This window comes from Ixodes scapularis, unplaced genomic scaffold (assembly GCF_016920785.2).
Source record: "Ixodes scapularis isolate PalLabHiFi unplaced genomic scaffold, ASM1692078v2 PGA_scaffold15__6_contigs__length_5221840, whole genome shotgun sequence".
Classification (NCBI taxonomy): domain Eukaryota; kingdom Metazoa; phylum Arthropoda; class Arachnida; order Ixodida; family Ixodidae; genus Ixodes; species Ixodes scapularis.
The window spans coordinates 4,739,835-4,767,376 of record NW_024609841.1 but is presented as its reverse complement, the minus strand read 5'-3'; the positions used below and the strand labels follow the sequence as shown (position 1 = coordinate 4,767,376).

The 27,542-nt window shown below is 46.7% G+C and overlaps 1 protein-coding gene and 1 non-coding gene across 2 annotated transcripts in view; both read left to right on the top strand.

Annotated features, from left to right (window-relative positions):
* The window catches only part of LOC121835620 (leucine-rich repeat and immunoglobulin-like domain-containing nogo receptor-interacting protein 1), a 31,465-nt gene extending 26,588 nt beyond the window's left edge, over positions 1–4,877 (top strand). Inside the window, exon 2 of the mRNA XM_042290053.1 lies at positions 4,351–4,877. Within this exon, the coding sequence (XP_042145987.1) occupies positions 4,351–4,877 (527 nt within the window). The remainder of the gene's footprint in view (positions 1–4,350) is intronic.
* Positions 4,878–12,455: 7,578 nt separating this feature from the next.
* Positions 12,456–12,537, top strand: Trnal-aag. The gene has a single exon. It is a non-coding gene; the product is annotated as a tRNA-Leu (tRNA).
* Positions 12,538–27,542: the final 15,005 nt, after the last annotated feature.

The following is a 27,542-nucleotide window of genomic DNA, read 5'->3' as shown; positions in this document are numbered from 1 at the left end:
ATTGTGTGTGCGTATGTAAACGTATGTAGTACGTAGCTTAGTCACCTCATCCCACGAGTACATCTTTGCGCTCAATTTCAATATTTCCGTCTAGTACCAGTGAACTACGAGTGAAATTTGTTCACCTTGAGCCTTATACGTATTTTGTTTGCCAAACGTCCGCTTCTTGTTACTTCATTGGGCGAAAAGCAAGCCGCATTTTCGCAGGAGTATCAATATTGAGCCCAGCGTTGACGCATGAACTTTTAAACTACTGCACAAAAGTTATTACGATGTCTTCCTCTTGTCATCATATATATCCCACTCAAACTTTATGGTGATAGGAGATTAACTTTTCACAAACACTGAGATCGGCGGAGGCCCCAACAAGCGTCCCCTACTTATCGCTAAGCCTTTTTGAATGAGCTGTTACTGACGCCCAAGATCTGTGTCTGAACGGTGTGTCTGAAATTATCTCGGTATACTCAGTCAGGAAGAAAGCAAACACATAACAAATATTATGGCCATTAACAACCGTCAAATGCGTTTTGTATAATTTCGTTCGTTTGGCGCACCGCATAGGGGTTCACGCCAGTCCGGCCCACTACCGGTGAACGTCGCGACATTCTTCACACACCTGCTCGACTTTATGTTTGCTTAGTAGAAGAGCGTGTTGGTTTAAGTCATGGATGAAGAAAGAATAAACAATTAAAACAGGGACAACACAACTACATCTTTCAACTAGCAACAGACGAGTAAATTTTCAACAGCGAGCAGCCGACTATACCCAGTAGGAGTAGGGGAGAGAAGGGGAGAGAAGGAAAGATAAAACACGCGAAGTGGAAGTCAGGGTGGTAGGGTTATCTCGGATTTTAAAAATTCAACCTCAGTTTTCGTCAGCAGGAGGGAAGGGTTTGACACGTTGTTTTTTGCTGTGGTCATGGCGAATGATTCTATGATTTCCCTGTCGAATCTGCTGTCATGCCCCCCAAGGATTTTTGTGCCATCAAAGAGGGGATGACAACTCAAACACGAACATGTTTGTGTGTGCGAATGTGCCTATATGATTGGCAGGATAACTTTATGCGCAAATGCGATGTTGAATATTGGAATGCAAGCTCGTGGGGACTTTGCTCCGTGCACTGCTGCGGGTCTGTACATATAATAGATAAAAAGTGTGTCCGATTTGAGCTTTTCAGTGGCGCCTCCAAATTTACTTTGCATATTCAGGCGTATTGAGAAAAACAGTAATTCCAAAACGTTATATTTCGTCTATGGACGCAAAAAAACAAACGAACTTCCTGACCAGCAACACGGTAAAGGTGCGAGCTCGATATATGCATACTTATTGGTTTTTACAGCTGTTTGACTCGTACACAAGCAAGATCCCCGAGCTTCGCAGCTTCGAGATTCCCAGCACTGGCTCCCACATACCTCGAAACGCTAACTGAACGGCTCGAGTACAAAAATAAAAAAAAAGCATGTGTTAAGAGTCAAGACAAGCTATACGTCTCGGGCTTGAGCTAAAGCTTCGAGATATGGTCATTGAGGTTAGTTTAGAGAACAAAAAATGACGCTCTCGGGACCAGAAAACATGAGATACGCTCTGTGTATAGTCTCTTGTCGACGTTTCGATCGAAACCGAAACCATGCCACTCTCCTCCCTGGCCCACTAGTTCCCAGAGTGCAACGCGCGCAGTGTTGCATGCAGGGCTTTATGGAAGTAGGCTATTCATAGCCTATGAACCATTTTTGACAGCGGATCTGTTAAGGGCTATTTTCCCGAGGATCGTGTCCGCCAGCAAACAAATGCCGACACAACACTCTGGACAGCTACCGCCATCTATGAGCGACGGCGCCACCCAGACAACCGGCTTGCCGGTTGTCTGGTTGCCGCTTACATTTATGAAGAACTACGTATCTAGTATTAGATAACTTTCTACACGGGCATGGTTAGTAGATTTATTGCTATCGTCCTTGTGTGTCGAAAGTTATTTCTGAAATCAATTCCTTACGTCTGCTGTCTCCTTGAATCTGCTATATTAACATGTGCACAGAAATTTTCTTCACTTTTTGATCGTGCGCATAAGTGCACACGGATATCCAGCCGGTTGTGTCCATGTCGAGGGCAACTTGTTGGAAATAAAGGGTATTATTTACGTAAAATAACGATTAATCTCAATGTTTCCTTCCATTGGCACGTTCGTGTCGCTTCGGGAAAACTGTAGAAGGATTGACTCTCTTCTTTGTTAGAATATTTTCTCGAGTGAAATAATTAATTTCGTTAGACAGGCAGTCATCGTGCGCCTGCAAGGGAGCACAATGAATGCCTGTGAGCCCTTGGCGGCGCCTGTCGGGTACAGCTGTGGGTGACGAGCAAGCGGTAACGATGCATGACGGCGTTGAAACTGTGCCGTCGTTCTCGGTCCGGTTCACATGTCACTGAGGAGTTTCAGGAGATCATGTTTGCGCTCCGATAGCGATACACGATAAAGAATACAACGCTTCCTCAAAGGCGCCGGGAAAGTATCGAATACAGTATTTCGGGATTATTGTTACGGTCTAATATTACTCCCTTTTATCTCGGGCCTCGGTTTCGTTGCTGTGATGTCGACTGCCTGGTTGTTCAAGATCGGGGGAGGAGGCGGGGGGGGGGGGGGGGGGGGGCGATCATTGGAGTTTTGGGCAGATCACAGCGCAGCGATAATAGATTGTAAGGCGTTGCTAAGAAAAGGATTGCAGGTTTAAGCGAGACAAATGTGGCGTATTTTTGCCGTAGCAACTGCATGTCGCCATGTTCTTACTTTTATATTTCGCATTGTAATGTTGAGTGCAGAAAGAAAAAAAGAATAGCCTCGAAAGGTCTTTCTCGCATGAAGGAGTCGCTACCCCGCGTGAAGACCGGAAACGATAAAAAAAGAGGGATCGGAAATTGAGTAGTTGTCCGATTTATGCGAACGAAGATTTAGGGCCGAACTCGGAGGGCGAATACGCCGCGGAGAAGCGAGTGAATTCCGCCCAGCGGCGTTCGCTGTGATGGCGCATTCGCACTGGCTGTTGAGATGCGTTTGCGAAGCGGTTGCGGATGCTAGAGTTCCTGTATAGCTCCCCCTTCGGGGGAGCATATCGAGGAACTCTAGCGGATGCGGATGTGGCTCATGAGAAACCCCGTTCAGACACACCGAGATACGGCTTGTTGTTTCTCGGACATCACTCGTGACCTTTCGAGACTTGGGTTTGACAACTTTGACAATCCAAAATACATTTTAAAGCAGGATCCGAAACCAAACTTTTGCCATTTTGCTATTGAAGGTTTTTTATCAGGATGTTCACTCGCAGCATGAGCTCAGGCAGCGAAAAAATAGACGTGGACCCGCAAAACGTGCCTTCGATTCTCTCGACTTCACACACAAGCAAAGCCCAGCCAGGCGCACATTGGTGACTCAGAAGGGGGGATGCCGCAGACCCTTTCTTCAGTGTGGGCCCTTCCCGCATGAATAGCTGACCTTGGTTTCGGGACAGAGGGCAAGCTTTGCCCCCGCGTTGTTCGTTTTTATCATTTTCGGAGTAGCGAGCGTCTCTGTTGGACCGTGGGGCGGGGGAATGTGTCCGCTACTAGCCGGTCGTGGTTTCGCTGGCGGCGGACTCTGCTCTCGTCACTCGCACGTCGATCGAGTCGGCTGTTTATTTATCGTTAAGCTAAAATAAACGCCGTTTAGAGTATCTGTGCATCGTCGCGTACCTACACTTTATTTCTTGAATAGAATCCCCTTATTTCTTTGTGTACTCGAAACGCTACAAGTCGAGCTAGCTCAGGTATACTCTGACAAATTTGGGGAAAGTAAATAAAGTATCTTTGAAATACCTGTACCTGTACGTGGGTACATTTTTAAGCGAGTACCTAGGTACGGATTAGGTACCCTTTCGTATGAGTAACTGTAGTTGTATCTTAGATACGTTTTTGAAGTAACTTTTACAACCCTGTTTAGGACTGCTGGGTTTGCGTCTGTTCAGGTGTCTCTCTTCCTCGGCGTTGGTCGAGCAACCAATCTATGAAGTAGACCAGGAGCTCTAAGCTGCACTCTCGAACCGCCGCAATAGCTGCAGCTGTGCTTGACCTTCGCGATGGCCAATCGCAGCGCGGCGCTGGTCATTCGCGGCTGTCAGCGATCTCGCCAACTTTTTCGCCGAGTATTCAATTTAGAGCTTCAGTAGTGCTCGACATTCGCTGTTGCCGCTTCTGATAAGTAAATGGAAACACGGAAGATTTCATCACCTGTTGGTGACCGTTTTTTTTTTTCGCAAAACAGCCTGCTCACTTGTCGAATAACGTGACTAATCCAGACCCTTCTCTCTCCCTTCTCTTCCCAGGCAACAAGTTCAGCTGCGACTGCCGCCTCGCCTGGGTCTTGCACCTGGAAAATGCCACCAGGAGCGACAAGTTCCGGCGCGAACTGCGACACGTCAAGTGCGACTTCGAAGCCCAGGGCAACCTGAGCAGGAGCAAGGTGTCCCGACTCAGTGCCAGTCAGCTGGGCTGCTCCGAGGACTACGTGAAACCCAGCTTCGGCACGGCATCGCGCGGCAAGGTTCCCCCGCGTCGTCCACCTGTCGAAGACAAGGGACAACGCGGCGACGACGACGAGGGAAACAAGATCGTCAACGAAGGCGCCGTTTCGAACGTTCCTGACACGGTGACCCAAAATGAACGCGACGAGGACGCGCAGTCGATGAACAACGACGTGGAAGTAATGCTCAGCCAGCAGAAGGCGCTGCGCAAACATACTTCTAGGTCTCAGAAGAGCAACGGGAGTGTGGCTCGGGTGGCGTTTGCTCTTCACACACTCCAATTTTTGGGACTGGTTGCGTTCTCCACGACACTGTCTACGTGTAGGTGATCTATGAAGTAGCTGGTTAGTGGTCCTTTTGTTAAAAAAAAATATATATTTGTGTTTGACGAGTGAGAGATCTGAGTGATAAGGAGATCGGATTAGTTGGAAGGCGGCGATCTCAGTTTTCTACGATTAGCGAATGGATGACGGATTGCCTTCTGTGCCACACGATTTTACTATCCCAGCCTCCAGCCAAGCAAGCCGGATCAAGCGTCCGATATACGGAGCTGTACAGTGAGAGTATCGCGCTAATTTAGTTTTGCGTCAAAGTTGTTGGTCACGGTGGCGTGGCCAGGAAATTTTAACGGGGGCGGCTGAGGTGCCTGGGATCTCCATGACTTGGGGTGCGGAGAAGGGGAGGTGGCGTCAAAATGCGCGTGTATATTATAGGGTCAGCTGGATTTAGGGGGGGGGGTTCAAACCACAAAAGCACCCCCCCCCCCCCCCCCGTCTACGACTCTGGGTGGTCACGCAGTAGCTCAATGATCAGCCGGTCGATCGAGTTTGCAATATAAAATAGTTGACTGCTCGCTTTGTGCAACAGTGGCGCGGCGGCGAATTATCATTAAACATTGAGGTCTTCCCGCAAAAGATATTTTAATGGCAGGCTGGAACATGCACCTCAGGGCTGAAAAAATACCGAAATCGGCGGTGCTTCGGCGCTGAGGCAAGGTCTGCGCTGTGTCTATCCATTAACACAGCGTTTACAAACAAGGCCGTGTTTGCCCACATCGGGTGTGGGGACTGAGCCTGCGCAGAAACCACATTCACCTGAGGCGAAGCATCTACGCATGCGCAGCACCGAGTGCAGCACCACCGCAGTGACGTGATGTCAGAAAGGGGAGTTGGTCTACAGCGCAGAGTTAGAGCTGTGGTTATTGCGCTGAATTGGCGCTGCGGCGTATGTTTGAACAGGCCTTAAGTCAAAGCTGCTTATTATCGGGTTTACCAATAAAAAAGAAAATAACTATTTCACGCGGTAAGACGCAACCGTAAGTCATAGTCGCCCTAAAATTAAATTTGGCAACACACATAAAAAAAAAGACCACTCCCTGGAAATGCAGCAATCGTAGTGGCTATGGCACAAAGTTATCGTGGCCCATTTGATTTATCACGCGTAAGGTTTTAATTGAGTGTTCATCGTGGCGTAGATAAAGTGTGAGTGCGTACTGTGTGTGGAGCAGTGAGATATGATGTACGGAGTGCGGCACAGTTAGCGGGAACACCCAAATCTTATCTTTCCTGCGCTTTTACTGCCCTTTAGGAGGTCTGATACAAAAAAACTGCATAGTAAACTCTCTTCAAGGCATCAATTTTCGGCGGTGAATATTGTTCGTTGCAATAGTGGATGAGTAAGATACGAGAAGTCAGGAATATTGTGCTCGTCCTCACCGTGCAGCGCAGTGTATATTTCACCTTGTATATAGTGCCCTCTGTTACATCACGTCCACGGAAATCTATAAGGGACAGATTCATGACCACGTCGGGTCAGCGTATGAGACTCAACCATCTCATCTCTGGTAGGGCCCATCTTTCAAAGCGCTTTTATCTCCATAACCTTTCTGATAAAATGTGAGGCTTTCTGTTTGCGCTAATATGCCTCGTCTGAGCGCTGTAGGAACATTTTCACGACATCGATCGCAAAAGTTTCGAGTGTGTTCTAAAGTATCTCATTTGGGCCATAAATCATACGAGTAAGAGGGGTGCAAATACCCGGCCAAGAGGAATGTCTGAAGGATATATCATCAAAGATCTAAGATGAAAACGTTTCTATAAGTTAAAAAAAAACAAAAAAACATCGGAAACCTTCCAGTGTCTGTGAACATTGAGCTAGTAATTATCTTACCGCAACGTCGTTTCCCAGTTTGCGTAATCCTGGATGTTCTGTTGGAAGTTCCTCCCTTCAACGTCGACTACCATCGTTCTCTGTATGTCTTTTGAAGCTTTAGTATATAAAAAAACAAGGTAAAATTAACTTTCAGCGTCGGGTATACATGGCCCATCTTAACTACTCGGCAGATATGAAACCATGACCCTTTTTAGTAAAAAAACCAAAGCATCGTCAAAAATGGTAATCGTATCTAGTCCTAATTATACGATTCTTGTTCTGAGGGTGACTCTATGAAACTCTTTCAACGTACTTTGAGTTTTTTTTTGTGCTATCGATCCCTTGCTTGACCGCGTTACCCGATCATCGAACTGCAGATATGGTACTCCTGATTTCGCCTTTATTTTGTGGTAAGTTTCCTTTACGAGTGAACAAAATTCGTAAATTTCCCGTTAATAGATGCGCAAAAAAATACATGTGATGAAATTTAGGACTGCGAATCTGTTTAAGCGATAATACGAGGGAGCTGGGCTGACTCATTTTGCCTTGAATTTGGACTGTATTTAAGAAATGTGCGCATGTTTCAGTGTTTTCTGTGTGTCCCTTGGCATGGTGTTCTAGAGTCACGTACTGTTGCGAGATTCGTCGAGCGGTACCAGTCGCTGTCACTAAGTGTACTTTTTGCACCTGCACAACAATTACGAGGGAGCTTCAGCTGATCGTTTTTTGCACTTTGATGAGAAATATCCGATACTGCTCCTACGCCGTCGAGCGTTCGCGAGAAAATGACAGACTTCGTACAAGAATACTTTCCGGTGCCGCCTGTCTGGAAATCTGGAATATCTGGAGTCTACCGATTGTCTTAATGTGGCTGATTGCAGTTTTTATTCGACTGCCTTGAATGTGTGCACCACGAATTATCCTAAACGACTCTTTTTTGAGTAATACTTTATGACACAATGAACTACCGTATACTCTTCTCAAGCGATATAATTACCGCTCCATGTTTTAACTGGTTTTCATTTGTCATTTAATCATTATAGCAGTGTGAGATACATGACCAAGCAGGGTGTCAGCAAAGTAGCCAACACGTTTACCCGCTAAATACGCGTTTTAAATATTTCTGAGAAATTTAACATACCTTTAGCTGATTCCCCCGCAATAGTTCAAAAACGAGACTGCTCAAGCTCCCAATTCTTGTAGAAAGGACTGCGGCCGGCCCTTGCCGATGTCTTGGCAATTCTTGACATTCTGTACAAATGAGGCACCATTCCGGAACAATATTCACTGTGCACAACACATGGAGAGTATTTTGCTGTCTTCGTTCAAAGCATTCTATTTTGACGACCATTATATTGAAGTGTACATATGCATGATACTCTACTACCCTCACAGCACTCTGTAAAGCATACTCCAGTTTGGTTTCCATGCAAAACACTATGAAACCAATGTCTATAGCATCTACCTTTTCCAAAGCACTCGTTCACAAAATTACTGCAACCACCGAAGTGAGCTGAACGAATGATGAGTCCAAAACATGAAAAGCATTGATCTAAATGTGCAGTCTGCGCTGTGAATGGGAGCATACGGTGAGTACCGTGAAAAGGGAGGCGCAGTGTCGCTGTGAAATTTTATCTCGTAGTACATTGTTATGACTCTGGGTTCTTTTGATTTACCTGCACCTCCTGCACCAGCTGCACTAGGTGCATACCGCCTTATTCGATTTACGAGTGCAGCCTATCTGAAAACACAACTTGAAGTATACATTTCCTTGCATTTTTCTGCACCGCTGCGGGCTGGTGCAGACCAATCGAATGAGCCCTGTGTCGTGTATTAATATGGGAGAGCTCAATTACACAATTCGTGGCCCAAGGTTTCAGAACTAATGCTACGGACTAGTAAATTTAGGCAATCACGTCTTAACTGATTTACGGAGTTCCATGCCTGTGTCAAGGTTTTCAATTTACTTTGGCCCGAAAAGTAGCAGGATATATGGTTTCCAAAACACCCTTTTTATACCTTGGATAAATGTATTTGTCCTCGCTGGAAAAAAAGTCTGTAGACTCCTGAACAGGCCACGTTTAAAAATAACAAACTAACTATAAACATTTCGAACAACGTTCGATCGAGCACATGGTCTATGGCACTGCACAGTATACAGCAAACGATTGGGCATTTGTTTTTGTGTAATCGAGTACGACTATTTGCTTAAATTAGTTCATTGTTACAGGCCTCTCGACTGGGCCAGATGCGCCCGTGATTGGCCGTCGGAACATGTCACGTAATGGAAAATGCTGCTTTTCATTGTGTCACCCCGTAGTCGCCTACAAAGGTGGTGTTGTAGCCACCCGATGAGATGTACCGACTATACATTTGCTAGATTACGTTTTGTATATAATGTCCTGCAGATTCCCTATTTTTATGATTCCGACAAACTGATAATTCTACCCCCCCCCCCCGCCCCTCTAATGCCTCCGGCATTGCGACTGAATTCGAAATAAAATATATGAAAACCTAACCCTTCTTATCCCAAGAGTCAATTCTTTCACACTAGGCCGTTCATGCGGCGAAACCCTATATCTTTTTTTATATATTTAAGGTATCACGAACCAGCGAACTTTTCCCATGCATTACGCAGCGTCATGTGCTTCAGATTTTGATGGGATACCTTCGGTTTCTGTTTCAAAGTGCAGCCACGAAATGTGGCTCAGGGATTGGCACAATTACTGGGTTGTTTTTGTTTGATCCGCGCTCTGATGCATCCAATGCGTAGACGGATGGTCTAGATTTATTCCTTTTTGACCAAACATGCGGGAATGGAAATCGCCGAACTCTAACCGAAGCCGAGCGCACGCAGTGAACAACGCCAAGTTAGGCACCTGGACCAAAATTGGCGGTACAATACCGGCGACAGAGGACGCGATGACTTGTTCTCGCGCTAACTGTTTCAGAAAAGACTCTGAACATTTCTGAGACACTTAACTCACAGAGCGAAAAGTCCCACGATGGGACCTTAAACTCGAAACTCGGCTCCCAGACACGTCCGATTTACGTCGTTAAAACATCGTTCTTGGAGTTTAGCGTGGTCAACTGACCTCAAAATATCCTGCCTGTGGATAAGGGACATGATCGACAGAAGCTTGTTCGGACAGTTCTAGCCAAAACGAATACTGTAAAACCCTCTATTTTCGCGGCCCCTATTTTTCGCGAGTCTGTCACATATGACATAATCGCGAGCACTAAATTTCGCGAATTTCAGGCGCCTGCATTGAAAATCTTCAAAACCAAAATTTTCGCGCGCCCTTAAATTTCGCGAATTCTTCAATTCGTGAAATTCGCGAAAATTAAGGGCTCGCGAACATTGAGGGTTTTACAGTATATTTTGTTCTCGGGGGATAAACAAATCCGTGTTTCTATTTAGTGGGAATAGGGCGTTCACGGACATCTTCGTTTCCTGAAAACATCGCCCATGATGGGAGTTTAACATGATAAGGGGACAAAAATCTACGCATATGGTCAATCCGTTCTCCAGTATTTTGTCTATAGTGCTGGGAATTCATATTAGCGGGCTCCATATTAACAAAACACAACTCGGCCAAAATTTAAAAAAAATGTAAAGTCAATGTGTCTTTGATATATTGGCAAGCAGAGGCAAAGAAATAAGACAAAAATTAGAGTTGTCACGTGAGTACCCGAATCGAGAAGCACGCGACTCATTAAAGAGGCCTTTTTCTGCTGCCTCCTCGTCGTGAGTAACGACCACTCGGGAGAAGCCCCGTCGTCACGTTGGAGCGTGGCCCCGGCCTAATGCGACCTGTCGGCGGCACACAATGCCGAGACGGTGCTCAAGTCCAAGCTGCTTCCTGTCTGACGGCCGCTTCTTCGGCGATTGCGGTTAATGAATCGCTGGGGTCAGCCGCTCAAGCATCGATCCGAGGTCGACTTTTTAACGTAGCACATCTCTCTCTCCTTCTGTCCGGAGCTTCCATCTTGTGTGTGGCGAAGCTCGTCGTTCTTGTTGATTAATTCCCGACGAATATGGCGAGTGTTGATCGATACCGTTCGCTCGTTACTCAAAAATTAAAAGTACAACTCCAGCGAGTATTGAGTTCTTGATCGTATCTCGTTGTTCTTTAACGTTTATACTTTTTTTAAAGACAAAGGGGTTTGGCTCGACGCTACGCAAAGGCAGTTAGCTGTACCTGATCACACAGGCGATAGTAAATTTGGTAAATTTTATAAGACCGAAACAAATGTGAAAAGAGGAAACGAAACTTGAATAATGATGTAAGAACGATGTATTGAGACCCCTTAGAGTTTGTGGCGTTTTTACCCGCACTCTCGGGGTTGGTGTCATGTTCATGCGTAATTCAACGCGAAAAAAGTTTCGCTATTTAACAATTTATTGAGGACAGAACCCTTTAAGTAGGGTTTAAAAAATGAAAAAAATATTAGGGAACCCTTCTTCACACCACCTCTCTCAACAAAAGATACGACAATTTCCTCCTTTCTTTCTTCAACCCTATATAAAGGGTTCTGTCCTCGATAAAGTTTTAGCTGTGTTTGAGACGTTCTCCTTCTCTTCCTTGTCGTCGTCTGTCAATACTTCAGTCTCGGGTTTTTCACTAAAATGTTTGATATACACTTGCGCCCTTACGTTCTGCTCATTTCGCTATTTGTTGAAATAAGGGAAGAAAATACGGGTGAGCGTAGGAACTTTCACATATCATGAAAACCCGTGACTGAGGAAGAAAAGATTGGACGACACACACACGAAGGTCTCAAACTCAGCTGTGACGTTTATTTTCTCTTCCTAGTTTGTCAGGAGGACTCACAACCGGCCTTTAGGGGTTCAAAGTCCATTTCTCGCCATACCACTAAATCTCTCGAGATGTTCACCCGCACCTACTCGCAACGGGTAACAGCCATTGAGTGCACCCAGAAACAAAGGACCGAACCAGCTCCAATTATTCCCCGCCTGACGATCATCCCTCCCGCACGAAATCCGCTCTTCCAAGCACCGATATTTGTAGAGCCTTCACCCCTTACAGCCCATCGAAACGTCCTGACTAAATTTTTATTACTTACCTTTCTGCACCCAGCAGACTTTGAAGCCAAATTCATACGTACACCGGTAATCGAGAAACTCAAATAAAGTTTAGCAACCATAAACAGAAACAATTTAGAGAGTTCTAAAATGGAAATAATCGCCTAAACCCCCGTGTCGCAAAAGAAAAAAAAAATTGACCGTATCTTCACGTGGTGAATGATGTTGATTGGGGTGAAGCTCAGGACCTCTAAACTCGTGAAACACAAAGTTAGGGCTGAATTTGACGGAGCGCACCAATTGGTCTATCACGACGATGACTTCGCGCTTTTTTCGCTGACGTCCAATCGGCGCGTTCCACGAACTTTCTGCTCAAACTTTGTGGTTGACGAGTTTAGGGCCCCTGGTGGTGCTTGTCTGCGTAGACGCTGAGCCGCAGCATGCCGAGCCTTTCGTTCGTTTTCATCCATGTCAGAAAGAGAATGTGCGGTACGGAACGTGGTTATATACGCAATTGAGCATTTGACCGCAGCGCCCTCTCATCTATAAACGTTGAGCCAATGCATGCAAAGTTTAACGCGATTATATGTACGCATTTGACCGCAGCGCCCTCTCCTGTATAGACGTTGAGCGGCTACATGCAACGTTTCATCCATGACATCCCCAGCTCTTGGGTTACTACCACATCTCAGAGCCCCCTACTCGTCCCGCAGTCGTGGCCGAGTGGTTAAGGCGATGGACTAAGAATCCATTGGGGTCTTTCCGCACAGATTAGAATCCTGTCGACTGCGCAAACATTTCTTTTTCTTTTTTTTTCTTTCTTGCCTTACACGAGCACGTGAGCACGTGAGCTCGCGAGCACGAGCACCAGCAAGATCGATGTGAGCACGGACGCCGGACGGACCAGGCTAGACTCTAAAGGGGTATTCACACGAGGAAGAAATCCCGGAGATTTCTCCACGGCACTCGCATCCCGCGACGAAAATGTCAGGCTTTGTGATGTGCAAAAGCCTCGCGTTTCCGTCTCGTGATGCGCGCGTGCCGGGGAGAAATCCCGGGGATTTCTCCAAGGCACGCGCATCCCGCGACGAAAACGTCAGGCTTTGCGATGTGCAAAAGCCTCGCGGTTTCGTCTAGTGATGCGCGCGTGCCGGGGAGAAATCTCCGGGATTTCTCCATGGCACGCGCATCCCGCGACGAAAACGTCAGGCTTTGCGATGTGCAAAAGACTCGCGGTTTCGTCTAGTGATGCGCGCGTGCCGGGGAGAAATCTCCGGGATTTCTCCATGGCACGCGCATCCCGCGACGAAAACGTCAGGCTTTGCGATGTGAAAAAGCCTCGCGGTTTCGTCTAGTGATGCGCGCGTGCCGGGGAGAAATCCCGGGGATTTCTCCATGGCACGCGCATCCCGCGACCAAAACGTCAGGCTTTGCGATGTGCAAAAGCCTCGCGGTTTCGTCTAGTGATGCGCGCGTGCCGGGGAGAAATCTCCGGGATTTCTCCATGGCACGCGCATCCCGCGACGAAAACGTCAGGCTTTGCGATGTGAAAAAGCCTCGCGGTTTCGTCTAGTGATGCGCGGGTGCCGGGGAGAAATCCCGGGGATTTCTCCATGGCACGCGCATCCCGCGACGAAAACGTCAGGCTTTGCGATGTGCAAAAGCCTCGCGGTTTCGTCTAGTGATGCGCGCGTGCCGGGGAGAAATCTCCGGGATTTCTCCCTCGTGTGAATAACCCTTAAGGAGCTTCGCCCTTAAAAACAACGAGACCTTATGTAGCCACTTAAGCCAAAGTTCCACTTCTCATACATCATGTCATGCATCACGTCGTTACTCGTGGTGTTGGCGGTGGGCATGCGGAAAGAATTATCTGCGGATACGCGCCAATCATGTTCGACTCATGTTTGTTGCATTCAGGCTTCGAACATCTCTGCAGGCAGTTTTTCTATGGCCAATGTGACTTTCATACGAGGAATTCCTCAGACATTGTCGGTACACTGTCTTTTCTATTACATAGGGCAGTGTGAGTCCGACCTTAGGAAGCAATTGAAAAAAAAGCGATGCCGCAATGTTAGCGATGGAAAACAAACTAAGGACTACCTTAGTTTCCTAGTTAACAACTGTGAACGGATGTACGAGCAATTTAATATTGTCCCTTTCCTTAGCTAATACGGTTGTCTTATGGAAAACCGAGAAACAGTCTTTGCATTTCGTGAAATGACTTATTTTTCAAATTTTGAGGTTTTGAAGCTACTTGGCTTTTATATTCAGCAATGCGGGCTTTTGCACATAACTAACATTGAGGGGTCAACTTTTAAAGGGGCCATGAAAGGATTTTTCAACTTCTTTTTCCTTAGCTTTCCTTCTGAACTCAAAAGCGAAACTAGAACTCACCTGGTCGTGACGTGCTAGGGGTGATCAGTGCCGTCACAGAACTCACTGGCCACGAACGCGGATTCGAATATTCGCCGACGAGTTTATTATTGACGAGCTGACGTGTCTTGGATACGGCAAACATGCTGCTGTGAAAAAGTGGAAAGCTTTCGAAGGAAAGGAGGCACGAAATAGTCCGATATATTTTGGAAATTTCGTACCGAAAAACAGGTTTTTGACTTTCTACTCCCTTTCTTTTGGCCTACTAAACGATATGCTATTAGTAAGATTCCAACTTAAAATTATTTATCCCAGCCCAAAATTCATTGCTGTCCTCTTTAAAGTAATCAGTAATCACGCCTGGGTCAGGAAAAATGACAGATGTTTTCACCGTGAATCTGTTGTCCTTGTAATGCCCCACCTCCGCACCCCTTGCTCCCCCAACACCATTTCCCAAGCTGAAGAGGGTTGTTAGGGGCGTGAATCGATGAGAAAAGTCTTGGCAGAGCCTATATTGATTATAGTTTTCCTCTCCTCGTGGTTGATGGGCAATCCCCATACACAGACACATCCACACCCCAAAGAAAAGCATGAAAGAATAAATTTTTACTTTCGTAAACCGCAAAACCGAGGATTCTTATTCCTTTCTAGAGTACACGAAACCGCAATAAAAAGACACATATATTTTAGAAAGCACTCAAATAAAAAAAGATCACCCAGCATAAGAACATGAGGCACACATAAAAAAGGCACGCAAAATTAAAGAAAAACAAAAAATCGAACTCGCGTTTGCGAACTCCTTCTCACGCGCAGCTGTCAGATCCGGCTACGAACAGCGATTTCTGGTACAAGCAGAACGTGCGGTGATTTTTGTCGTACCTCGTAATTCCGGATAATATCTACGCTTCCGACATTGCCCAACCCCAAAATGGACTGGCTGGCTTCGGATCCTGACAGGAGGAAGGACTGCGCCTGACTTCTTGGAGAAAGGAAATCTCGGGCCCCGAGAGGACCGTGGCAGCTGGGCAGTCTCGCGAGATGCGGTCTAATTACCGAGACGTTGGGAGATCCGTCGTAGCTAAATTGCTGTTCTTAGGGACGATATATAACCTTGGTTGGCACTCCTGCATGGAGCATCTGATATATATATAGAGATTGGCCGCTGAAACAGGCCGCTGAAACAAGCCAAAGAAACAAGCATAACATTTTACGTTTGTGTTTAGTCAGCCTAAGGTTGGTCTACCTTAAGCTGCGGCGACACTGGTTTACGCTCTAGATAAAAAATTTAGCCAGTGCAGTACGACTGCTAGCCTGGGGTCTTTAACGTGCACCACGCAGTAGCGATACGCGACCCCACGCCGGTACGATGCTCATCTAGAACGAAACGGGCAGAGTTGGGGATAGGACCCAGCACTCCTGGATTCAGCAGCGCGGCCTCTCGCTCTATGTGCTCTGGGCTGCGGTGCGTAATACACTCGACCCCTCCCCTTCCCCTTCCCCGCTTCCCACCCCCTAGCAGGGACCACGAAAGCGGCATGGCCACCACAAGCGATAGCGATGAAATATCTTGCAGTCATTATTTCTGTCGGGTGTGTGCAAAGACGACCTATGTAAGGCTCTGCGTGAAAAACATCGGCGTGCGTACGGACTCCATATTGTTTAACAATAACGCGCGAACGCCAATTGACCGGTAGATCAGCGCCTTATCGCGGCGTGAAACAGCATGTCAGCGAGACTACGCGCTTCTGGCCGAAGGCACACGCATAGCCTCACTGACTTGCTGTTTCAAGCCACGATAAGGCGCTGATCTACCGGCCGGTTTGTTGTTTGCGCGTTATTGTTGAAAAATCTAGAGGCTGTACATTAGGCTGAACTCGTTATTTAGCATATTTTCAAAGTTCTACTTTCTCTGCAAATTGAAAAATTTGAAACCTCACGTTCAACAGGCGTTGATGTGCCACCGGTGACAGAATTTTGAACATGACGTTCAGCGCAATCGGGAAGCATACGGGCATCCGTGTACCAATGACGATGAGGTGGTTGCTGAGTCGTTTGCATCAAAAGGCGTGTATTCATGCACAAAAGTAACATTATTTTGACCTCGCGTGATTTTAGTCAGGGGTTTATTTCTAATAGAGTTCGTAAAGTTTTACATATTCTTGTAATTGGGGTGCATTTTACTCCAATATTACCCAAATACACCCCTTTTGTTAACAGTGTGACACAGCAATAGGCGACACAGTCCTTCGTGAAAGGCTTGATCGAGAACGTTAGAGGGAGAGGAAAGTCTTAACTTATGCAAGAAATAAAAGTGAACCAGGAACACTGCCTCGGGGTGATATAACGGGAAGGCAGCCTGATTTGACCTGACCAAGATGAACAGACTGTTTACGTATATGAACGATTTCAAGCAGGACACCTTACGGCCGCCATACCTGCTCATGTGGGCAAGTACGAGCAATTTCAAGCTTGACAAAGCTACGTTCACGCGCACGCCGGACGGGCTCGACTAATGAGACACCAGGCGGGCACCATGGTTGCAACTGTCTATAGACGATTGCAAGCTGGGCGACTGGCCGCCGCCATGTCTCTGCTCGAGCAGGCACGCCCGTGCGATTACGAGCTTGCCAAAGCTACGTTCACCCGCGCGTTGCACGCGCTTGCACGCATGGGACACCACTTGTGGCGCCATGCTTGCAATTGTCTATAGGGCGTATAGACTGGACACCATATTTGAGGGTGCTGTTTAGAGCGCATGCTCAGAACGAGCTTACATTAATAGACTGATACGACCGGCAATCTTGATGGTCTGGAACGCACGTTGCAAAAAGCTATGGAAGCTCAACAACAGCACGCGTTCAGCATTCGCGCACACAGCTATGGCCGCCAGTAAATACTCACAACACGGGGTATACACTGGACGCCATATTTGAGGGAGCTGCTTAAAGCGCGTGCTCAGAACGAGATCACGTTATTAGGCTGCTCAGAACTGGCCATTGTGATGGTGTGGAATGCAATAATAATAATAATTGGGTTGTGTGTGTGTTTATACAGCCTAGAACTTGGTCTGCCTCACAGGGGCGACGAGTCTCCCAGCTGTAGATGAGAAATTTAGCCAGTGCGGTACAGCCGCTAGCCTGGGGTCTTTAACGTGCATCACGCAGTAGTGATACACGACCGCACGCCGGTACGATGCTCATCCAGATCGAAACGGGCAGGGGTGGGGCTCGAACCCAGGATCCCTGGGTTCTGCAGCGCGAGCTTTCGCTCCACGTGTTCCGAGCTGGTGTGCGCTAGACCACTCGGCCACCGATCCCCTGTGTGGAATGCACGTTGCAAAACAACTGTGTAAGCTCGCCTTCAGCACGCGCTCAGCAGTCGCGCATGCAGCTATGGCCGCCAGTGAATACTCCCTACGCACATTTCCCACAAGGGCGCAGCTACCTTGAATGTCTTCACTTCTAACGTGCGTTAAACTATTGTTTTGATTTATCCACGACGCTTGAATGTGTACATGAAAAATTCATGAATGTCAGAGATTCTTGTTTTGCCCCACCTAGAGTTTCTCGCATATTCCAAGTTGAAAAATCTCTTCCTATTTTTTCGTCCCGCATACTAGATACGGAACCCACGTGACTGAGAACGGGAGGAAACGAAGGAAGTCTATAGTTCGAAGATAGGCGCCGAAAGAACAAGGGCGAGAAGGGGCGTAAACACTGGTGCTTATCTTCGATCTTAAGCCAACTGGCCCAAATTGCCATCTTAATAAAGTCAAACTGACCGAATGAAAACGGCAGGACGTATGTTTCGAACGCCCGGCCTCCATCACGCGCTCTACACATTCCTCGGCGCCTCGGCTGCGCATGCGCGCTCGAGGTGCAAGAAAAGCCGAAGCGTTGTCGAAGGTGCGACAACTCGCTTCTTCTTCGTCTTCTCCGTCTTGTTTTTCTTCTTTGTCTTTCTCTTCGACGTCTTCTTCTCTATCTTTGTCTCTCCTTTTTTTTTCTTCTTATCCTTCCTCTTCGTCTTATTCTTCTCATTCTTCCTTCCCTTCTTCTTTTTCTTGTTGTCCTCCTCCTCCTCCTCCTCCTTCTTCTTCTACTTCTTTTTCTTTTTCATCGTTTTGTTCATCGTCGTCTTCACTGTCATCTTCATTGTTGTCTTCACCTTCTTGTTTTCTTCTTCTTCATGTTCTTTTTGTTCTTAATATTACTGTTATTAAAGGGCTACGGAAACGAACTTTTTGCTATTATTTCTATGTTTAGATATTAACCATGTTATGGCGGAATCCCAGAAACAGTCTAGACTATTGTTTCTGGGCTGCCGGGAGAACATTTAAGAAAACTGATTTTAAAACGAAGGAACAGATTTCGAGATTGCGCCTGATGGCGGCCTGTAGAGCTCCGTTGGTATGCCGCCAAGTCATCGGGATCTAAGAAGCAGCGCCAGTTTGCCGCAGTATGGCTCTCTCGTGGAGTTACTTAGTCTTGAATATGACCTGGGCCGGTTTTCTCGAAGCGATGGTAAACCCATTTCGGTAAACCACGGTACCTAGGAAGGAAAAAGTACCTAGGTTCTGTAATAAACGGCTGGATATAAAACCACAATAATTATTTTAGAGCGCAGCTCTTAGGGGCCCGTTCCCGGCTTGAGCGGCGTCGCCGTCGGCGTCGGCGTCGGCGTAACCAAGGTCATCCAAAGGTCACGTGACCCCCAAGGTCACGTGACCCCTCCCAAGGTCATCTCAAGGTCACGTGACCCCTCGAGGTCACGTGACCCCTTCCAAGGTCATCTCAAGGTCACGTGACCCCAAGATGACCCCACGTGACCCTTTGAAGGTCACGTGACCCCCAAGTCACGTGACCCCTCTGAGGTCACGTGACCCCCGAGGTCACGTGGTCGCCTCCCCAAGGTCACGTGACCCCCGAGGTCACGTGACCCCCAAGGTCACGTGACCCCTTCCAAGGTCATCTCAAGGTGACGTGACCCCACGTGACCCCCAGGTCACGTGACCCCTCTGAGGTCACGTGACCCCCCTGAGGTCACGTGACCCCTCCAGGTCACGTGACCCTCAAGGTCACGTGGGGGTCACCTTTGGGGTCACGTGGCCTTGAGGTCACCCCCAGGTCACGCCTCCCCGAGGTCACGTGACCCCCTCCCCGAAGTCACGTGACACCCCCCCCGGAGCATATTAAAGAATGAGGGGAGGAGGAGGAGAAGGGGGAGGGGTCTACCCTCCCCTCAGTACCCTTCACTCCTCCTCCTCAAGAGCTGCGCTCCAATTCGGCGTTACAGGGATTTGTAAACGGCTTTCACTTTTTTGATTGGGCAGTAAGATGCGTCGTCTATCGGTGAAACAAGCCAGTCATTTTGTTTATTCTCTCTTTCGGCTGGTTGTTATCGCTCTAGTATGGTATTTTAAATCAAAATATAGTAATGTTGTACTTGAAGACCAATTTATTTGCTTCAGATGCTACGAAGAAATTTTAGCTACCATGCTAGAGTTTGTCGACGAATATTTGAAAACGTAAGAAACATTTCCTTCAATATGTTTCGCCATAAACAACGCATAACTTTCCCGTGTCCCTTCCAGTCTGCCAACGCCGCTGTAGTCTCGTTTTTGTTCCCTGCGACGCACGTTTCTACGATTCTTGCTGATCTCAACTGTTTGCCCTCTCTTCCGTTTGCCCAACCGATCCACCGATTAGCCCACCGACCGACTGCGGACTTACTAACAACTGATTTGCGGACCTATTTGTACTTTGATAACGGAAACGATGTCGAACGGGACGAGGCGTCGACGTCGACGAGACCGCGCGTACGCGCAGTACGCTGTCGTCATGCTGGGACGACAACGTGTGTTCCGGGACCGCCTCAATCCGCTGGAAGAATTCGACGAGGATGCGCTGCAGCAACGATTCCGGTTTGGTCGCGCAGGAATTATGTTTCTCGCGGAGACGCTACGCCCGGACTTGGAGCGGTCGGCGCGCCGCAGCTGCGCCCTGTCCGCAGAGCAGCAGGTGATCGTCGCTCTGCAATTCTACGCCACAGCCAACTTCCTCATCACTGCAGGCGGCTACGTCCACGTGCAAGTCTCTGGTGCTTCACGGTCCGTGAGGCAGGTCATCGTAGCTCTGGCACGTCGTGCAACGGACTTCATACGGTAAGACTTCATACGGTAAAGAGTTCCTGAACGTTCCGTGTCAAAAAAAAAAAAAAAAAAGAAGAAAGGTTAGATTGTGTTGAGTTTGTTTATGAGTAAAGCTATACGCACTTCGTCGTGCACCTCGGCCGGAAAGGGCTATACGCACTACGCGAAACTGCCCTCCAGAGAAAAGGGAAAGAAGGAGCTACCCTCTTATCAGGATCCTCCTTTGTGCCTCCCGGGTTTGCACAGGCGTTGCTATTTTCCTGCCAGATGATTAGAGAAGATTAACCCGTTACTCAACATTCTTACAAAGGCAGTTTCCCTCTCCTCCTTTTACTTGGTGTTCAAAAGTATGCGATGTGACGTCAGTGCAAGGAGCCTATAACACGAATGGTTACAACGTGTTTTATAAGCGGTCGCATAGCATGGGGTTAAAAAAAAAAAAAAGATGGCATAGCATAGGGGCATACACCGTACTTAGGGGGGTAAGGTGTCTGCTTCATCCATAAGTGGACACGGGTTCGATCCGCGGTGTGGGCCCACTTTTGTTTTCTCCAACATTTTGTTTTGTCGAGGCATTTGGCAATATTTACGACATTTCTTTTTTACGATGAACACTGAAAACAGAAAAAAAAAACGAATGTTGTCGGCTAAACTTTGCAGAAATGTGCATGCTACGGTATTGTGCTGTAAATTAACTTGTGAATGTATTGACAATGCTGGTGGCCTGACGTCGCAGAGAGTGCTGCCTTGCAGGAGCAGTTCTTTGACGTAGCCGGGCTCCCTTGTGTCGTGGGTGCTGTTGATGGCACCCACATTCGAATCCAGGGACCGCGCGTGCACGAGGAGGTGTACGTGAACCACCACCTGTACCATTCCATCAACGTACAGGTGGTAGTTGACGCATCCTGCCGCATACGCAATGTGGTTGGGAGATGGCCAGGAAGCACGCACAACTCCCGGATTTTCACCGAGAGCACACTATTAGTCAAGCCGGACGATGGCGTCTACGATGGCCTATCGCTCGGCGACAGCGGCAACACCTGCCAGCCGTGGCTGATGACGCCCTTCCTGTCGCCATCATCAGCAGCAGAAGTCAGGTACAACACGGCACACACCACGACAAGGTGTATTGTTGAAAGGTAAGACAAGGTCACGCATCGTGGTGGGTTACTGGGCTGCTATATTGAAAAGAATGCCACTAGACAACGTAACGTTTTGTTGTCATAGCACAGACGACACTGTTAAATGTAACGCCCCTACATACAGTTTTGTGCTCTCTAGACCAAGCAGAAAACAGTGGTTGTACGGAACCTAAAGATAGAAGAAAGAAAATACTATCCCAAGAATTTATATTTATTTATTGTACTTTTCCAGTGCCCCTATACAGCCCGAGGGCCTGCGTAAGGGTGCACCGTAGACACATATATGCAGTGTTGCATAAAAAGCAGACACGCAAAACGCATGCATAGTATCAACAAATAAAAACGTGAAATATTCTCCAACATATTTTTTGGAGAACATATCACATTGTTCGTTTGTTAGGGGCAGGATTTGTTGCATACGTGTGAAAGGCAATATTTTGGTTAAACCTGGATACAGAAGAGCAAAAAGATACAAATGCAAAGCCGTGTTTTTTTTCCGGCCCCACCTTTACAGAAATTACACGCCTACTTGTCATACATTCTAAAATATTCCACACTGCTGGGACTCGCCGTAAAAATGGGACAAATTGCACCGGGCTCGGGTTGCTATAGGGAAGCCGTTGACAGCCATCTTCGGACTGCTAATGTTAACGACTGTTTGTATGAAACTGTGTTTCGCTTACACTCAGCTATGAGGAACATTTGTCGAGGGAAGTTTAATATGGTGTACATGTAAACATACTGTTATATAATATGGGCAATGATAAGAAATGATTGCCGGGTTTTCGGTAGGCTACAGCATTCAGAAACTATGAAATAGTCTCAGCCCTAATATATTAGTGTAATTTAAATAAATAATACTCATTCTGTTCATATGATGCACGCAGGACAATAGGCCAGCTGAAGCGCAGGTTCCACTGCCTGCACGCCGAGCTGTGCATGGAGCCAAGCAGATGCTGCGACATCATCGTGGCATGCTGCGTGCTCCACAATCTCGCCAAGAGATACCCCTGCGCGATGCCAGAGACTGCCATCCCGCCTGAGGTTCCTGTGGAGCCCATGGCAGCCGGCCGTGGAGAAAGCAACGAGGCCCGGCGTGCCCTTGTCGACCAGTTCTTCTGTTGAGCGTAGGTATGTGGGTATGTGGTCTTTTCAATTCAAACTGATTTTCTTGAATGCGAGAAACATACAGAGATATTGTCCTCCCTGTGTGTTTACGAGGCTCCGTAAATGGATAACCATAATAACAAGTTGAATGTGGCATGCGATTTCATATAATAAATTTTCTTGAATGCTTCGTGGCATCTTTTGACTGTGGGTTTACCAGCAGCTAATATAAGGGGCTGAACCAACCCCAACATATTCCTTGGAGAACATAGATATTTTAAATCTTTATTAAGCACTCTTCATGTATGGTTTCAATACGAGGGTAAACAGGCTTTGCGAAATTCACTCGTTGCAAAAGAATGGAAGCCTTGGCAGATATTAGAGCATGCAGATCTTGTGCTGCGACTGCTATCCACCTTTATTTGCAAAAGCGTTGCTTGAGACGATGCAGCGCCCGTCGTATGCCGCTCAGGCGTCCACCCTCATATTGAAGACGTCTGTACCCTTTCCTGATTCCGAACATTGTAGCAGAAAGAGTGCCTCAAGCATTGCAAACCATATTGCCTCGCAAACCCTCTTCATTGCAGCATGTTTTTTGTTGGTTGAAACAATTACATGCAGTTAAGATGTAATGTGGCGGTGTCCAAACAAGGTAACGCTTCTGAACAGCATTGCAGGCACGGATCAGAATCATTCTCGCCTCATCCAGTTTCGGTATGTAGTAACAAATGCCCAAACATTGATTGACATATCTTGCAGCGTACCTCATTGTAAAAGGTTAGAGTTGGTCAAGCAGCATAATTGCAACTGCGTTTAACAGTGAAATTGCTGCATGACCCATAAAACCACATACGCAAAAGTCCTGCAATATATTGCTGTTGTGTGCCTCGGTCAACAGTGCGTGCGGCTTTTGTGCGAAAAGCTTCGGCCCACTTCTGCGTGTTGGTCATCGTGCTTGTCTTCGTACTTCAGGCTACGCGAACATCAATGCCCTCAGTGCGAGTAATTATGGGGTTGAGCGAAATAATAGCCTTAAAAATAATACCATTTCATTTTATTGCTCCTCTGTCCAATAAGTTGTTACCATCATTATCATATTTAAAAGTATTCTACTGGTGAGAGGAGTCAACCTGTATGCGTCACAGTAGTGGCCTGATTTTAACAGCCACTAATGGGTCATGTACATAAGAGGAATAATTCTGTCATTGGCTATTTCACTTAGTAAAAGAGTAAAGGGTGTATAAAATCGCTGCCGAACAACGTTGAAGTATGGTAATCCCTGTTTACTTCGGGAAGTGAACAAAGATAGTACAGAGTTCCTGAACGGTGTAAATTCCGCGACACACTCTCCTCGAACAAATCAGGCACACCGAGTGGTCACACCAGTAACATGCATTTAAACGCATAATCACTGTTTGCGCCGTGCAGGCACTTCCTAGGTTATTTGCTTACTTGCTGTTTTGTGTTGTGGAGGGTCGAATTGTTAAGCTTCTTTCTTTAGTGCCCAACAATGATGTTTTTGACGTGTCGACAGGCTTGCGCACATGTATGGAAACTCAGCTGGTTAGATTGTCGCTGGTGTCGGATACCAATGTGGTGCTCTGGAATACTGGGGAGGCGATAAAAATATTTCATTATTCGTTAAAATTACTTGCACCATCTTACTGGCTGTCGCATAGGGTCGAGTGTTTTTCTCCAGGGACGACTACCCCATAACATACTGAGGTTTTCACAAATCCTCGCATTTCAAAATGTACTTTATTATTTCATCATCTACCCTTGCTTCGTAAATCTAAAAAAAAAAAAAAAATCCTTGAACTTAATCCCCCCCCCCCCCTTGGTCTGTTCTGATTACTCCTTTCCCAATTGTTTTTTTCAAAAGCTCAATTTGAAGTTCAGCCTGCAAGGTTTGTAGCCTTAGCATTTCAGTGTAATAGTGTTTAGCAGCATCTGCTGCAGCGATTTGTGCATTGGAGGCATCTATGGCTATTTTTGTTGCCTCCCTATCCAACAGGAGGTTCTCCGCTTCCATCCGCTGCTGGTCCTCAGCTTGCTGCTGATAACTCTGCGCAGCTTCCCGGCACCAACGTCTCGTCTGCAAGACACGAGGAGCTGCTGCCCACTCTTCTGCTGCTGCCACCCTTTGGCCGCTTCCTGACGCCCGAGGCTGCGGCGCTGCCGTTTGCCTCAAGCTATCGCTGTGACAAATGGATATGCAAGAAGTGATTTGCTGTAGTTATTAGAAGTTCTGGCAACATACGTATAACATATAGTGTTTGTGACCCCGACATGTTGCTGGAATTTTGCCACAGTGTACTAACTGTAGAACAGAAACTCTCTGATGCTTCAAGCATCTCCGAGTGGACCACACACATGGTGCTCATGCAGAAATCTATGCTCAACGTAATATCCCGAGAAATTGCCCACCCAAAACTGAGAGCACATTAGGCAAAAATAAGGGGTAGGCTAACATTCGGTGTTCACAAGGTAGCTCAACTTGAGCCATTGAAAAATAGAAAGTCCTGCTACAAATCAGGATGGGCTATCTGTTGGGGATGGGTCGTCTCTCGGGATATTACGGTAATATTCCTTGCACCGGTTGCAACTTTCAGTATTTCATTACCTTTAGCTTTCTTATAAATTTCTTAACCTTGCCGTTTATTTCACCTAAGGATGTTGTGAAACCAAACATTCAAGTCTCGTTGTTTACGAAATCCACGATGCTACAAAAGAGTCTTCGCTTGGCTATGTATAGAGTCAATCTCGCTATGGCTTTCGATCCTCCTGTTAAACCGATAACTGATGCCATCAATGCTACCTCTTTCCTTTTTGCGATCCGCACTAGTTCGTCACAGCATAAACAATGAGTTTATTCACTCATTCAACAACTCATCAAATATCATGCGTAACAACAGGGGTGTACCTCTTTTCTTTTTCAAAAGGAAGCATATTGTCTTACATGTTGCACCTGTTGCTTAAGCGGTTAGAACTAAATATCACCACCTTGCATTCCTTCAACCATCAAAAAGTGTACTACAACTCTTCTTTGTTCGGATATCTGGCTTTGGTACATCGGTAGTTATGTTGTCTGGTTGTTAGCTATGTTAGTAATGAGCAGATTTTGCTGCATATCCTTCTGTGTGTGTGTTTTTTTGCAGGTTGTTTGTAGAGCAATTATGCAGCCCTATGAGTAAAATGAAGAGAAATTCACGATTACATGCTTGTCATAAGTGACCCAAAGGCAGTGCAGTATGTCCGGTAGCCTGGGCTCCCTATCCCTAACCTGATTCACGCAGTAGTGATACATGAAAGTGCGCTGATTTCCAATTAGATACTGTGTGTATGGCACTATGACAATTTTTACAATCTCCCTGTTCTCACATCAGTTTCTTAGGGTCCCACCATTAATAACACAGCTGTTCTGCATGCCCGGCACCCAGTGCTGTTGACTTGTCATACAGACTGATGTAAGAGTAATCCACTCACTCTTCCGTGTCACCCTCAATGACATCGAGCCCACACAGGTTCGGCGAGTCGACGCCAATCACGTCGAGAACTGCCTGAATTAGGGGCGTCAGTTCATGGGGGTTCGGGCCGGCACCTACCAAATGAATGCACATTATTTTCATTCCGTATTCACCCAGGCCCCAGAGGCATTGAAGAGTGGAGGGGGATCAATAACCAACTACCAAGCTAGAATATAAACAGCAGAAATCCAACGGCATTATGAAGCATCAAATGGAAGCATAGTAATTGATACTGTGTGGCAGAAATGTAACTTCTTAATATTGCAGTGGAGTGATCTCGCAACAGTGTCCTTCCAACATGCACATCGCTGCGTGCAATTGTGCTGCAGTCAACTTTGTACATAGTGCTTTCTGTGTGCCTTGAGGATGCAGTAGTGTAGGGTATTCAAAGACGTGTTCGATGAACAACTATGCCCTAAGTTTTAGGACTGTTTTCTTAAAAACAACAGAAAAGGCACAGTTTAGGTGGTGTGCTTTCAACATTTTGATCTCCTCTGTCTCAGGTCTACCACACTTTTTGCTGTTTCATGTGTGTCTCGGTTACTAAAGCACGGTTAAAGGAAATTTCAATAAATTGTGTTGAGATGTTGCCTCTTTTGGTTTTATTACTGTTTTCGAACAGGGACAAGAATGTAGTGGAAAGTTACACGTCAACACTCACTTTTAAATCTGTCATCAGTCATGCCATAAAAAAATTAAATGCTAACACGGCATTATAATCCATGGCAGAAAAGGTTCTGTTTATTTTTTGTGTACCTGCCCCCCCCCCCCCCCCCCCCCCACTCATCTTTAAAGCGAACAATTGAAAACTAGTTTGTTTTTCGAAATATGCGAATTCCTCCGACTCACCTGTGCGCCCTTCATGCTTCTTGTAGGCGCTGTAGACCTTTCTGCATTTTTTCATGAGGTTTTGCCGCGCCTCCTTCAGCTGCTTTGTGGTCCTCTGAGCTCCCTGCTCATTCATTGCATCGGCAATGTCGAGCCACGCCTGCTGTCTCGTGTGTGCAGTTACTGCAGGACCGAATTTTCCCATAATTTGTTCCCTTCTTGCCCCAACTTCCCGAATTAACTTCAATCTCTCGTCTAATGTCATAATTTTTTGCCTCTGTTCGCAAACCCTCGATACTGACGCTTGGTTCATTTTCAACCGACGTTTGCGGAAAGGACACTATCGTCTGCTACCTTGGTTTCTCTACCCTCACACTTGCGTTTTGCTATATATCGCAATAAGACGCAAAATAATCCTAATATCACTTTTAAAAACGAAAAACAAAACGAAAGGATGATCTCGTCAACTTTCTTTGTGGTAAGCGTTTGTTTATTTCTCGTTTCTGCGACTTCTGCAGATGACATATGCAAGGTTGATTCGTATACCGCGCTTGTACTATCTTTTCCATTGGTGGATGCATCGACCGACCGTCGCGGTCAGAACCAGACGCAGCGGCACTGCTTCAGCGTAAAGCTAAGGTTCTCGTCACCGTTGAATTGCTGGCCAC